At 42.3% G+C, this 14,117-nt stretch overlaps 1 protein-coding gene, 1 long non-coding RNA gene and 1 pseudogene across 5 annotated transcripts; 1 reads left to right on the forward strand and 2 right to left on the reverse strand.

Annotated features, from left to right (window-relative positions):
• Positions 1–417: 417 nt before the first annotated feature.
• Positions 418–2,664, reverse strand: LOC123144099 (uncharacterized). Its single transcript, XR_006471267.1, has 2 exons — positions 2,451–2,664; positions 418–820 (listed from the first exon to the last, which is right to left on the reverse strand). It is a non-coding gene; the product is annotated as an uncharacterized lncRNA (long non-coding RNA).
• Positions 2,665–2,778: 114 nt separating this feature from the next.
• Positions 2,779–5,916, forward strand: LOC123144098 (F-box/FBD/LRR-repeat protein At3g52680-like; annotated as a pseudogene).
• Positions 5,917–7,735: 1,819 nt separating this feature from the next.
• On the reverse strand, positions 7,736–14,091 carry LOC123144101 (FGGY carbohydrate kinase domain-containing protein). Of its 4 annotated transcripts, XM_044563125.1 has the most exons (16): positions 13,808–14,091; positions 13,686–13,724; positions 13,173–13,252; positions 12,894–13,077; positions 12,669–12,792; positions 12,243–12,325; positions 11,999–12,147; positions 11,839–11,900; positions 11,526–11,634; positions 11,211–11,330; positions 10,932–11,051; positions 10,729–10,849; positions 9,543–9,699; positions 9,384–9,456; positions 9,177–9,304; positions 7,736–8,051 (listed from the first exon to the last, which is right to left on the reverse strand). In XM_044563125.1, the coding sequence occupies exons 3-16, from the start codon at positions 13,195–13,197 to the stop codon at positions 7,929–7,931; spliced, it is 1,578 nt and encodes a 525-aa protein (XP_044419060.1). In that variant the 5' UTR covers positions 13,198–13,252; positions 13,686–13,724; positions 13,808–14,091; the 3' UTR covers positions 7,736–7,928. The 4 variants fall into 4 exon arrangements, with proteins under 4 accessions (XP_044419060.1, XP_044419058.1, XP_044419061.1 ...); XM_044563123.1 differs by lacking the exon at positions 13,686–13,724 and having other exon boundaries at positions 12,669–12,847; positions 12,960–13,077; XM_044563126.1 differs by lacking the exon at positions 13,686–13,724 and having other exon boundaries at positions 12,669–12,789.
• Between the last annotated feature and the right edge of the window lie 26 nt (positions 14,092–14,117).

Raw genomic sequence — 14,117 nt, forward strand, 5'->3', positions numbered from 1 at the left:
GATTTATCCCTTTTGCCCCCAAATGGATGGGGCCGGACGGGATGGGGTCGCGCGCTGGAGTTGGCCTAAAAGCAACAATTCTGTGTGTGTTTGGGTCCGCCTGTTGCAGGTCCCTAAGGCCTCATTTGATAGGAAGGGATTGTAGATGTTTTGGGAGGGGGGGGGGGGGGGGATTTCAGGGGATTTGGTGAATCTGCCTCTTCCACCCAATCCCCTCAAATCCCTTTGAAACCCTCCAAACACAATCCACTTCGTATAAAGTTTTTGTTTGGTAGAAGGGGTTTGCATACTAATATAAGATGTGCAAAACAACTAAAAATGTAATCTTTACTAGTAGAGATAAGCAGAGCCACATCTGTCACAACAAGCGACGCATCATCAGTCTAGGAGGCCATTGAGCAAGAAAACAGAAGGTCGGGAGCTGAAACTGAGTTTTTATCTGTAGATATCGACACTTTCGTCAGTTAACTTAAACATGGTACTTGTCAGAAACATCTCAGCAAGTTTATAGCCGTCATATGCAGTGATTTACAGAGAAACACAAGCTTGCACAACAGATCCAACCAAAACAAAGTAGCACAAACTTGATCATGGCAAGAACTGAAATAAGCGCTGTTGTTATTTCTCCAGATCATGAATCAGTGTGATCCCACACAAGTTACAAGAGGACAGAGCACAAACAGCTAACTACAGAGCGCCATCGATCTCATCCACCAAAGAAGACACAGGGACAGCCGAATTAGGCGGAGGTGTGACGGCCATGGTGCCCTCGGAAAGCATCTAACTCCAGCCTGGAAAGCAGCAAATACTCGTAATAACCCTGCAAGAAAACATTGATCTTGAGACCACATAAAAAAAAGCCAAAAATGGCAACATCATCAGCACACACATCTACAAATTGGAAACTGCACAGCTCACATTAAGCCCCAGCAAAATACATGGGATTTCTTATTGTATATATCCTGGCCCAAACACACATAATTCAATGTCTATTCTTGTGTAAAAGAATTCTGTATGTGATAAATTCTACTATAATATTTACTGTTTAGTGTGTAGGAAGTCAACTGATGACTGAAATGAGCAGCTATATACAACAAATAGACCACAGCTGTTGTAGAGCTAGGATTCATCTGTGCAGATATATAAGCAATTGTCAACAATGCTCCCAGGTAAACGCCATTCAATCTTTTGTTATAATAAAAGTTCACGTATGATTAAGCCCAAACAGACGAGGTTGTGATCCTTTTACTCCTATCTAACTAGAGACAAGCACCGAACACGCAAACAAGCCATCACCAGAAAATAAATGATGATGTAGCAATAACAACAAATAGATCACAGCTGTTCTAGAGTTAGGATTCATATGTGCAGATGTAAGCAATGTTGAACGATACTTGCAGATGAAGGGCATTCTTGCTGTTGAAGTTTGCAGGCGATTAGCCGCAAACAGACAAGTTTGCAGGCGATTGTTGCAGCCATAATCACTTCATGTAGTGACTAGTGTCTACCCAACCAGCTTCAGGTTTTAGTAACTGGACCCCAGAAGAGAGGAGCTGGCAGTCTTCAGTGGAAAAAAGGAGAGCATTTGTTGCTCTGTTTTTCCTCTGCTTCTGTTAGGCCATTGCTGAAATGATAACATATAAATGCTGACGATCATTGCCCCTCCCAGATTCCTATTTATACAAGTATGTTGGGAAAATACTTCGCCAACTGTCACTACTCCCTTGGAGCTAGCAGCCTAACATCAGAGGAGCATAGACGGCCTCTATGAACTGAAACAGTGCATGCAAAAACAGAAGAGGAGCTAGCAGCCTAACATCATACCATCACCATCACTAATTAACAATCTACACCACACTGCCTCTAGTATGCAGCGCGAATCACCAACTGATGCTACTGTTACAACCCACTCGTCTATTATCACAAATGTCACAGTTGTACCAGAACTTTCAGCTGAAACAACAAAAAGAATGTTTCAGAAGATAAAAGAGAGGCATCACTCGAGGTGTTAAGAAAGACAAATTAAACAAAAGCATAATTGTCTCAGCCACGCGGCCTAGCACTACAATTAACTGAAGAACATATCTGATGGTGTAATATCTAATCAACCAACTAGAATGACTATGAATGGTTCATATAACTTTACTTCGTCCTTGACAACAAACAAACTGCTAAGTTTCGACGGCTAGGTGGTTTACAATCTGCCAATTTATCCTCAGTACTCAAATTTATGGCAATCTGGACGGCTAGGGTTCGGGTAGAAGAGGAGCTAGAAGAGGCGGACGTTCTTGGCAAGCTAGCTGGGTAGGGTTAGGGTCCATGTGGAGCTGGGGTAGGAGACTCCGTTCTTGGCGTGCTCGCCGGTGAGGACGAGGCGGACGGAGGGCGTGCGGGAGGTGGCAGCCATGGAGAGGAGGGGGGAGGGGAGGGGAGGGGCTGCGATGACTAACCACCGGTGAGAAGTCCAGTATGCCGGAGGAGATCACCGGCGTCGAGGCGTCGGGTGGCGCGGCGACTTGGGGAGGAGGCAGCGCGGCGTCTTGGGGAGGAGGCGGCGCAGCGTCGGCGGCGGCGTCTCGAGTCGAGAGCAGCCAAATCCTCGAGGGGGGCCTCGATGATTCTGAACCGCGTGGGAACATGTGGGTCGAAAGGGAATCGAAGGGATTGGGCCGTCCAAACCGCGCCTACCAAATGGGCCAACGGGTATTTGCGGGGATTCTGGGCCTCGCGGGGTTTATCCTCTGAAAACCCCTCCGATCCACGCGAAACAAACGAGGCCTAAAGTGGATCGGAGATCAGATATGCGCCGGTTCCCCCGCCGCCTGCCGTGTACCGGGCTCCCTCCTTTCGCCGTCGCCATCGCCGTCGAGGTCCTCATACGAGGATCGAGTGGTGCTTGAGAAGAGGCGACAAAATAAGAGCTCCAATCACGAATCGACGCAACAGCTCCTTGTCGAGCTGCTCCTTTCGGAGAATCGCAGTCAGCGATCAAAGCGGCCACCCTTTTTAGTCGCAATCTGCAATCCGCAATCGAAGCACTACAATCAGAAACCTCTCTCGATTTCATACTCCTAGTTGCCGCCGGAGGCGGGGTCCAAGCCGCTGTATATCTCTGCCCGGGCGGACACCGCGGGAAGCCACTTGTTTTTAGTGGAGATCATTCGGCGACCGGTGGCCAAACCAAAACCATCCGTCTCGGCCCTCGGCAAGTCCTCATCTTCATGGTGGTGAGTTTCTCCTCCTGATCCTCTTCCTTCCGCTAGATTCTCTTACAACATCACCCCCGAAAAAAAAATACTATCAGGAATGATAACATGGAGTAGGAACCATAATCAGAAGTCGTGTCCTTCTTGTGGAAATTATAATGATTAATTTTTTTTGGCAAGTATAAAAATTGCATCTTTTATGGGTAATTATTACCTCTGTTTCAAACATCTCTATACATCCATATCTAGATAAATCTAAGACAAGCTTTTTGGGACGGAAAAAGTATAAAATTCGTACAATCAATTTCCATCTTTTTGTTGGTAAGTACTTCCTCCGTCACATAATATAAGAGCGTTTTTGACACTAGTGTAGTGCCAAAAACACTCTTATATTATGAGACGAAGGGAATACTAGTTGTATAAAAGTTGTACAATCAAAACTGCGTCTTTCTTTGGGAAAGTATAAAAATTGTATTGTCCAAACTGCATCTTTCGATGGGTAAGTATAAACAAAATTTGTGTCTTTCTATTGGGAAGTACTACGTATTAATTTTGTAGTATAATCAAAATTGTATCTTTCTGTGGAAGTATAAAAATTGTGCCTTTCCATCGGGAGGTATTAATTTTGTGTCTTTCTATTGGAGTAGTATAAACAAAATTCGTGTCTTTCTATCGGGAAGTACTCCCTCCGCCCCAAAATAAGTGATGTGGTTTTAGTTAAAACCACGTCACTTATTTTGGGACGGAGGGAGTATGAATTTTATATAATCAAAATTACATCTTTCTTTATGGTAGCATATAAAATTTATACACTAAAACTTGCGTCTTCCATGGGAAAGTATAATATTTTTTATCTTTGTCTGTGGGAAATATCAAAATTACACCTGTGATGAGGCTAATAAGAAATCAATTCTGATTCCTCTCCGTATGAAATGTAGGAGGGCAATGAAGATGATAGGCTCAGCAAGTTGCCAGATGACCTTTTGCTCAACATTGTCGAGCGACTTGATATTGCTGACGCCGCACGAACCACCATCCTCTCCAGACGTTGGAAGGACGTCCTTGCTAGACTCTCAAAAGTCGTTATAAGGGCGGATTCTTTTGAGTCAAAGCATACAACGAGCAAGTTAAAGAAAGAAGATATAGTTCAGTCCAACACCACCGTGCTGGATGCAACCCGGAGCATACTGGAAAGGAGGGCTGGAAGTCTACACACCATTCAGTTGTTGTGCATGCAATTCTACTTGGGAGATGAGTCCATTTTCATTGGCCAGACTGTTGCCAACAGCATAGCAACACAAAAGGTTGCTTCAGTTGACTTTACAATCTTGACGAAGGTGCGTAGAAATTGTACCAAGGATGAGCTGCTCACAAATGGGAGGCAGTTCATGTCATTCTTTGATTCATGTCCAAACACATTTGGTTGTCTTGCACGCCTCACGCTAGAGAATTTGAGGTTAGGAGAATCAGCGTTCCCCAAAAATTTTAGTATATGCAAGCAACTGGAGTTCCTCTTCCTCCACAATTGTGACATGGGTATTCAGTCTTTGCTGGAAGTGGAGCACCCGCAACTCAGTGAACTAGTGATTGCCAGCGGCTGCTTTAAGAGGGTTCATCTGAAGTGGGCACCAAAGCTCACAATACTGAAATTTAGTATTTTTAGATCAAAAGATGATCCCTTCTGTCTTGGCTATGTCCCACTGCTCCAGACTGTGAGCATCATTAATACTGCTCTCTCTTGGCACAAGATGCTCAAGTTAAGTGAGTTGCTTGGTAAGACTGCCATAAGCATCCTGCATTTGAACTTCAGAAGCGAAAAGGTTAGTTAAAAGGTCCTCAATGTTGTCAGTGATGTGTGTATGTTTGGCTGGCATGTTGTAACCATTATTTGTGGATAAAATCTGGATTATCCCTCTTTTGCAGATTTGGGTCAAACCGGAAGGTCGAAGGCAATTGTTACCTGTGTTCCACAAACTTAGGATTGTGAATTTGCTTAACATTCCTGAAGAATGTGATCTGACTTGGACAATGTTCCTACTCCAAGGTGCACCCAACCTTAAGGAACTACGGATCGTGGTGAACTCTTGTACCGATTCTCCTTTTCATTGTCTCATTTTCGAAGTTCAAACTTTTTTTAATAGTTAGGAATTAATTAAATTTTTCTTGACCTGATTGAGTGCAGGTGCGGGATCATTTATGTTTAGTGGAGCAGAGGAAGAAGGGTGCATTTAGCGAGGAGAAGGACAAGGGACTGGAGTGGGAACCATCTGCATCTGATTTCAAGCACCACAACCTTGCTGGGCTCAGTATCTATGGGAGGTTTCAAGCAGAAGACAAACTCGTGAGCTATGCCAGGAGCATCATGCAAGCAGCCGTGAATCTGGAGGACATAAAACTATACAAGAGTCCAGTGTGTCAAAGGTGCAAGCACATGCGCCCGGAGTGGACATTGGAGAGAAGTCATCGCTTAGCTACAAAATCAAAGAGGGGATGCCCTCGCCGGTCCGGATTCACTTCCCGAGTTTAGGGGAAGTCTATTTTTAGAAAAAATAATGCTCTTGGGCTGCAAGCTGCAGTTGACAGGAACTGTTGTATTATGCATGGATTAATTGTTGCAGTTGAACCTTTTCAGTCAGATTGTACTGGGTCGAGGAGGATAAGGTGTACTCTTATCCTTATTATTAAGTAAGTATATTTTGTCCAGTGGAAATTGTGGATATTTCTCTTATTCGTTTTCATTGTGAAATCTCTTAAATCACTGGATGTGGTTGCCGGGCTTGATGGAGTGATTAGAGACATAGATGATGGTGCCGGCCATCGCATGTACTACTTGTTGCAGTGTTACCCTTCTAAGTTTACCGGGCATCAATTGTCTTCAAGATTGCTGTTAGGACAATACTGACTGTCCTAAAGTCATCTGCCTTGTCGAGGGATTGTCCGGTGACCTCCGGAGTGGGCTTTTGTGCCGCAATTCAGGTTCTGAGTATATCACTTATTCCTGAGCAGAATGGTCTTTGTTTTAAGCAGAGTAGAAAAATGTTTGGTGTTAATTTGTTGTATATACGAGTAGCTCAAAACTTGTTGCCAAAAATAGAATAACTCACGTCTTGCTCGAACCAGACAAGGAAGACCCATTAATCTTTCCTTGAGATAGATTGTCTTTGTCGCATAAGGACTAAAGAAATTTTTGCATTAATACATGTCAGAGATACAGGATATAGTATACAGTTTTATTTGGTCTAAAATAAATACACTTACAAAATTTTTCATATATGTAATTTGTATGTACTGCCTCATAAATCATTTATGCTTTTGTAGAACGGATGGTCCATCGTATGGAAGCATCATGCGGCATTGTAGTCGTAGATGAAGAATGATATGCACTCGAATACAAGGACTTATGATGGTGTCCAATGACTTAACATAATCTATTTTGCAGCTGGCTATTGATTGCTGGTTAGAGAGGAACAGCTACAACTACAAGATGTTTTTGGTTCATATTTCCTGGTTGATGGATTCAAGCCCCTCTTTTCTCCATGAATGTCTGCAATTATCGAACATGTAAAAGTTTCTGGAACTTCAACCAAGTATGTATTTAAGAGGTAATATTTAGGCCATCCATTAGTAGTGCATATAAAAGCATGGTCCTCAACCAGACAAAAAAACAATTTTTTAATCGATATATACGCAGGACTAAACTGAGCTAAAACTACTATGATACAGTTAACATAACTGCAATCATGCTGTTGCATATTGATCTGTTTATAGAAACATAAACAAATACAATTTCCTGATGCGCCCTATGAGCCTTTCCCAACCCTGCCCATGTTATTTGGGCATCACAATTTCTACATGACCCCTTTCTTTTTGAACAGTTGCCGATCCGTTTGCAGCCTAGAGAAGCGGATCACCATAGCATCTGTGATAATAGTGAACTGTAAATAGCATACCGAGGAAGCATATTATTGGATATATTTGTTTTGGTACTATCTCAATGAATGGACGAATACCAATCCTCGCCGAGTAAATTAATAATGACTATGTGGTCTTTATTTGTTTTCTTATATTGGATTTATAGCCGACCGTGTACCGTAAGTAAAAACAGATAAACCCGAAGCATTATGTGCAATAAATTGTTGTAATACTTCAGATGAACACGCTGCATGTTTTGGTTGGATGCATTCAACAATCTGTCCTGATAATTGTCAAAATCGTGTGACATATGTCATGTTTGGCAGATGTGACCATCTATTTGGCTACTCATATGTTGTTCTCCATATCTTCTATTTCTGCAGTAGTTCCGGATAGTTAATAATGATGAACATCTGTATGGCAGATTGAAAGTACCGGGTTTTAGTTATTTTATTTTGTTTCCTATAGTTAAAAAGCAGCAGGAATCATGAGAAACTAAAATATCCCCGTATCAATTAGGTTTCGCGGAGTTTCAGAGACCTGTTTATAGGCACTTCAAAGCGAGATCATGTTGCTTTATCTGAATATATATCAAGACAGGAGTGGTTTGTCCATACTTGGTGGTAACGACGTGGTCATTTTTGTTTATTTAAGGACAACCTTCCAAAAGCCACAAAGGGGCTAAGATGTTAGTCCACTAATAATTCGTTGTTACCACCAAAACCCACAAAGGGGCTAAGATGTCTTTCCACAAATACATGGTTTTGAGTACCAAGGATGCAGCCTCAGCTCATTGGTCACATAGCCCTTCTAGTGCAATGCCTGCGCCATGGTTGAGCGATGGGAGAGCTGTTGCTCATACAGGGACCTAAATATCTGATACTTGGCGTCATGGTATTTCTTCACCCTAGGATCCGAAGACGGGCGCACAACCTGCAAAGAGAATTTTTGTGATTCATCAGATGAATCATGTAATAAAACAAGAGAATTCCATCCGGTTTCGCCAGGCCGACTCCGACATGCACGCGAAGCTAGGATATCTATCTATATCTACTAATAAAAAAAATTATGTATTCCTGGTCCGTCATGCTATTTTACAGAAACCCCCCTGATGTTCCCGGTAATCAACTCACTGTCCAGTTTTAAGTCTGATTTTTTATTTTTCCAAGCACCTGATTGTCGAGCGGAGCGAGCTGAAAGCGGCACAATGCGTCTGCAACGACTACATCACCATGAGGTGCACCCTCACATTCTTCGACGAGAAGACGCACAAGAGATAGCAGCGGGCCACGGCCAGGGCCGAGTGGTGCCGCCAGCTCAAAAGAAGCATCTTCAACAATAGTAATCTTATTAATCTTAATCTGGGGCTGGTACTACTAAAGTTCCACTCCTCCAGGTCAACAAGCTTGGAGTCCAAGCCTGGTAATGTTTCTCGACACCAAGGAGCAACATCAGCGAGAAGAGACTAAGAAGATAACAACGATGGTGGAGGAGATGGCGACGGGCCTGCGCACCGCCAACAAGTCAGATTTTGTCCTCGCGCCTTTGTTGAGCGCCGTGTATGCTTGAGAACCTTCCAAACCGCGCGGGCGAATCTCCTAGTACCCATGCTGTGTGCAATACATATTTGTTTCTAAGATTCCCTTAATTTGAAGATGTTATGCTATATCAGTTGTATCACATCACTAGAATTCAAGGTAAACTGTGTTGCATACCTTGTTCTGCGTACATGATCCAAGACAATAAAAAAATTCAATGAATTTGGGTGGATTTCTTAGCCAAAATCAAGAGCTTCAAGTCAAGAATTCTCAAAATTACCGAGTCCTTTTCTTCTACTTTCTCTTTTTCTTTTTTTGTCTGCTGGTTTTTATCCTGTTCGCATAGCTTTGTCATTTGGACATGCTCTTTCTAATACTCCCTTCGGCGTTCGTCCCATAATATAAGATGTTATTACAGCCAATATGTGAGTATATTGGTTGTAAGAGCATCTTATATTATGAGACGGAGGGAGTACAAACTAGCCTGCATTTTGATGCATGTTCAAGTAAAAGAATATACCTTCCCCGCTGCATTCAGTGCTTTCATTGCGTCACGAACACCATCAAACTTCTCTGCAGCAACAGCACCCAGAATAGCAGCACCCAGAAGCACATTCTCGTTTTCTCTAGGCAGTATTATTGGACAACCTGTAAAGAACAAGTTAAATTTCAGAGAGCAGCGAGAGGAGGAAAAGGAGGGAGCTGGCTGCAGGAAGAGGAGACTTGCCCATGATATCTGCATGTTCTTGGATATACAAGGAGTTCTTTGCAAGTCCGCCACACGCAAGAAGGGTGTCGATCTATTGTACATGACGGAAAAGATATATATTCTAGCACCGATTCTATACCAAGTTACTTTTTCAGATCATTGATATCAAATAAATACCTTGTGCCCGTGAGCATTACAATGCTCCACAATATGACGAGTACCATAAGCAATGCCTTGAATTGTTGCTAGGTACAGAAGCGCCAAATGTTTTTCACTTGTATCAAGTGTCAACCCACAAATCACCCCTTTAGATTTTGGATCAGCCACAGGGGACCTAACCATAACAATAATTTTGCATTCAAGTCAACCATGCTGGAAGTGTGTCACTGGTGGCAAATAAACATTCACCAAAACACTGAGGGAGAAATAATAATTTGTGCGCAATTGATAGCATGATAAGTGATAAAATTCTGGTACTCCCTCCGTCCCGTAATATAAGATCGTTTTACAAGCTGAAACAGCTTGCAAAACGATCTTATATTATGGGACAGAGGGAGTATGATTTAGTCTTGAAATGATTTAGTCTTGAAATGATTTAGTCTTGAAATGAGATTGCTAGCTGCCCGAGTGATAAAACGATCTTAGTGATCTTTGTGTCATAAAACGATCTTATATTATGGGACAGAGGGAGTATGATTTAGTGATAAAACGATCTTATATTATTGGGACAGAGGGAGTATGATTTAGTCTTGAAATGAGATTGCTAGCTGCCCGAGTGATAAAACCTGTTGCCACATTGTTAGTTGAGTATATCTAATTAGAATGGCGAGAAAAGAGATATACTAATAACCTGTTTTCTAAAAAAGAAGATGCATAAATACTTATAATTACATGGCATAGAAGTTGGCATAATAGATTCAATTTAACCACCCAGAGTGAAAAAGATGATGTATATGTCAACGGCATATTAATTTTACATAACGTCTGGTTGAGATTCATAGCAGGAAAAGAAGCCTGGTTGAAATGTTCTGAGATCTTTGTGTCATACAGTAGTTGGCTAGAAACACAATTGCCCAGCCCACCCCGCGTTTGAGACATGGCCTTTGTGGCGTGTGCTCACGGTTGTATCTTCTAATTAAAACCGACATACCATTTTTGGTGTCACATAAACTGTAAAGAAAAAAAGACCTAGGTAGCCAACATTCTTGGTTAAGCATTTGAGACATGGCCTTTGTGGCGTGTGCTCACGGTTGTATCTTCTAATTAAAACCGACATACCATTTTTGGTGTCACATAAACTGTAAAGAAAAAAAGACCTAGGTAGCCAACATTCTTGGTTAAGCACCAAATGCTTAACTCTTACCGATTTCCATGAAAATCTGGAAGGACATGGGTGTCCTGACTCAAGGCAGAAGGAAAAGACATATTTTGTTCATGTGCCATTGAAAGCAATATCTTGTTCATCAACTCATAAATGGACATACCTGGATAATTTGAGAAGAATATTACACACCTTTACATGGTACAGCATCAAAGATAATCTGCATCAGCAAACATGAAACTTACTTTGAGAAGCAGCTTGATTAGCCAGAAGGGGAGCCGCAGCATGGTTTTGAACAATGTAATCAAGTAAAGCACCAGTTGCACTTTGGCCACATTCCGTGAGCCAAAACTCAGGTATCATCGCTGAATGCGGAATGGAAAGATAAGCATTAAAATTTCAAGAAATAAAAGCATTAACTTAACATAGTCAACATAAGATTGAGGAGAGCCAACCACAGAGATAAATTAATAGAGATTCTGGCAAGGAACATAAGGAAGTAAAATATATGAAGACAACTATACCAGACAAAAATGGTCCCCAGACACCAGGGATAAATAGCTTATTCTTTGAAACAACCATGTGGCATGTAGATGTTCCGCAAACCAAGACCATGCGATGGCATATTGCTTCTTCATCAAACACTGCAAACAAAATGCTCCACATAATCTTGTGCATGGTGTTCCTATCTTAGGCTTGTACATATTAATTTTCTCTATCAATGCATCGAGGCACGAGCTTTTACATTTTTCTCAGGAACAAATGTTTCACATAAATAAATGTGAAGCTTTAGAAGGAGTCGTAGTTTCTTAGAAAAACACAGGGGAATCGACACTTACTGTCAGCTTTCAATTCTGCATCTGGCACACTTTCCATGACTCCAAGACCCCCGGCATAAGCATCAATAAGCGAAGTTCCAACAGGAGTCCCAGTAAGCAAGCCTAACTCCTGAAAATTGGAGGTAAGCGACATTACAAAAGTCAAATAGTGGAAATTAACAGCACAGACATTTATTCTCTTGTTTCTAACATAAGAACTACAAAGAAAGCACTTAGGTAATCGATTGTACCTTTGTTCACTCATGAAAACACTTAGCATTAATGCAGCTTAAACAATGTCAGTTTAAATCAAGAGCAAAACTGATTTGCTTGCCTTTGCAGAAGTAGGTGTCAAACCAGAACCTAGAGGATGACCAGGAAACACAACAGAGTGTCCTATTTGGGTTGCATAGAATGGTGTATTAGAAAATTAAGAACTACAAATGATACATCACCTTTAGTACAAAAAAAAAAGAAATGGATAAGCAGTTAACCTATTTTTGCCTGGCTCCCTTCATAAAGGTCTCCCAAGCCTATTTCTGCCCAAAAGACTTCATCCGTTCCATATGGTTCCATACCACGTGGATTTGATTCCCTCCACTGTTCCATGTGTGATAAGCTGCGGGTTTCATCACCAGTTGCCCTAGCAAACAAGAAAAAAACAGCGGAAGCAAAACTTGTTAGAAATTCAACTCACAGATTATTGCACGCTTAGGGAGCTTGTGCGTTGAAACTCACCTATATGTTAACCAGTTACCGAGGTCCATCCACCTATATACCATAGACCAAGTTTTTTGCAGATTTTCCTTTACCCATAAAAGCTGTAAAAGGTAAAGTCAAAATAGGATACCATCAATGGAGGTAACTGTAAAATACACAACAAACCTTGTATAATCCCCTTCGCATTACAAAACAATTCAAAACTATTTATCAGTATTCTGTAAGCAAAACATCTTTTTAGGAACATTGTGTTGTTCAGTTTTTGAAATGCTGGAATTCTGACATTCTGAGATTTTCAAGCAAAACTTCTAGGATTGTAAAGTGACAACTGACAACATGGCAACCAACACAATGGTTCAGATGTCCAACAACATCATTAGAGGTATTTACAAAAAATGAATCAGGAAGTAGGAGAATCATATGCATGGAGAAAAAAACAGTTACCTTTGGAGCTTGCATTTCAGGGGAGACACTCCCACCATAAAATTGCAATACCGGTGAACTGTGAGAATTAATTCGTTCAGCCTGGTCGAGAGCCCTATGGTCCATCCACACGATGATGTCCCTTCTTGAATCACCATTCCAAGAAACCGAGACAGGGGAACCATCAGCACCCACAGCAACTGCAAGCACCATCCTCTGTTATCAAGTCGGTAGAGCTCTACTCACCTCAAACACAAAATTCTCCATTCAAACCACAGAAGGCACGCGGCTAATGTGGAGATCAGGGCAAACCAAGGGAGCAAGTAGCGGTGAAGCCAAGGCCGACAACATCCTCGGGAGCAACATTTGCCAACGAGCACGCAGATTTTACAGCAGCACACACTGCGTGCCAGATATCCGTTGACGATTGCTGTTGGTAAAAATAACCAAGAATTACGAAGACGGCATTTACTTAACATACTGATCATGCAGTACAATGAATCGGACACAATAGAAGTTGCCAACCTCTACAGAGTCTTCCTCTTTCCATATCTGTATAGGGCTGCTTGCTGACCCCAGCAACTTACCCTTGTCATCAAAGAGTCCTGCATCAACAGACAACAAATGATTTACAACTCTGACCCAATAAGACAAACTCCTGCTTTAAGTTCACTTCAAAATGAGAAAAAACAACAACTCAGATTTGAAGTTTCTATAATATGTTCAGTGGCAAGGAAGTCTGTAAACACTATCCCATATTACCCACCATCACAGTATGTGAGCTAGTGAGAGTTACCGAAAACCAAACATATTTCCGTGCATTTTTTCTGTTGAAAAAAATACTTCCTCTCATGAAGCTAGAGTTATCGAGGAGTACTAATTATTATCGCATATACTCCCTCCGTTCCTAAATATAAGTCTTTTTTAGATATTCCATTGTGGACTACATACGAAGCAAAATGAGTGAATCTACACCCTAAAATATGTGTCTATATACAACCGTATGTAGTTTGTAGTGCAATCTCTAAAAAGACTTACATTTAGGAACGGAGGAAGTAGTAGGCTGCCAAATCTCCCCTTAATATGGAAATGCCGAGGTTACTACTACTAGTAGGAACTAAAAAATAATAGTGAGAGGAGGGGTTTTGAACGCAGCAAACCTGCGCGAGCGCTGCCGGTGCCGACGTCGACGCCGAGGAAGACGCCACCGCGGGACATGACGCCGGCGGCGGCGATGGGGAGCAGCCGGAGCCGGGGACGAGGAGCAGCTATCACTTCCTCGTGGGCCTCTCGTGGGTCGCGTGGGCGGGGCCGTCCCGGCCTGATCACAAGTTGGGTTGGGATCTGGGCCCACCGCAGTCGTTCCACGTGTGCTAATCATTATCCTAACCCTGCCCCAGCGAAAAGATCGCGCCGACCGACCCACGCCGCGCCACCACTTGCCAGCCACGGCGTGCTGGGCTTTCGGAT

Source organism: Triticum aestivum, chromosome 6D (assembly GCF_018294505.1).
Source record: "Triticum aestivum cultivar Chinese Spring chromosome 6D, IWGSC CS RefSeq v2.1, whole genome shotgun sequence".
Classification (NCBI taxonomy): domain Eukaryota; kingdom Viridiplantae; phylum Streptophyta; class Magnoliopsida; order Poales; family Poaceae; genus Triticum; species Triticum aestivum.

Coding starts and splice junctions, on each gene's coding strand:
- LOC123144101 (XM_044563123.1), bottom strand. CDS start 13,865: ATGTCCCGCGGTGGCGTCTTCCTCGGCGTCGACGTCGGCACCGGCAGC. Junction 12,326..12,668: donor CTGAAATGCAAGCTCCAAAG/GTAACTGTTTTT, acceptor TACCTTTTACAG/CTTTTATGGGTAAAGGAAAA. Junction 8,052..9,176: donor CACTGAATGCAGCGGGGAAG/GTATATTCTTTT, acceptor TTCTCTTTGCAG/GTTGTGCGCCCGTCTTCGGA.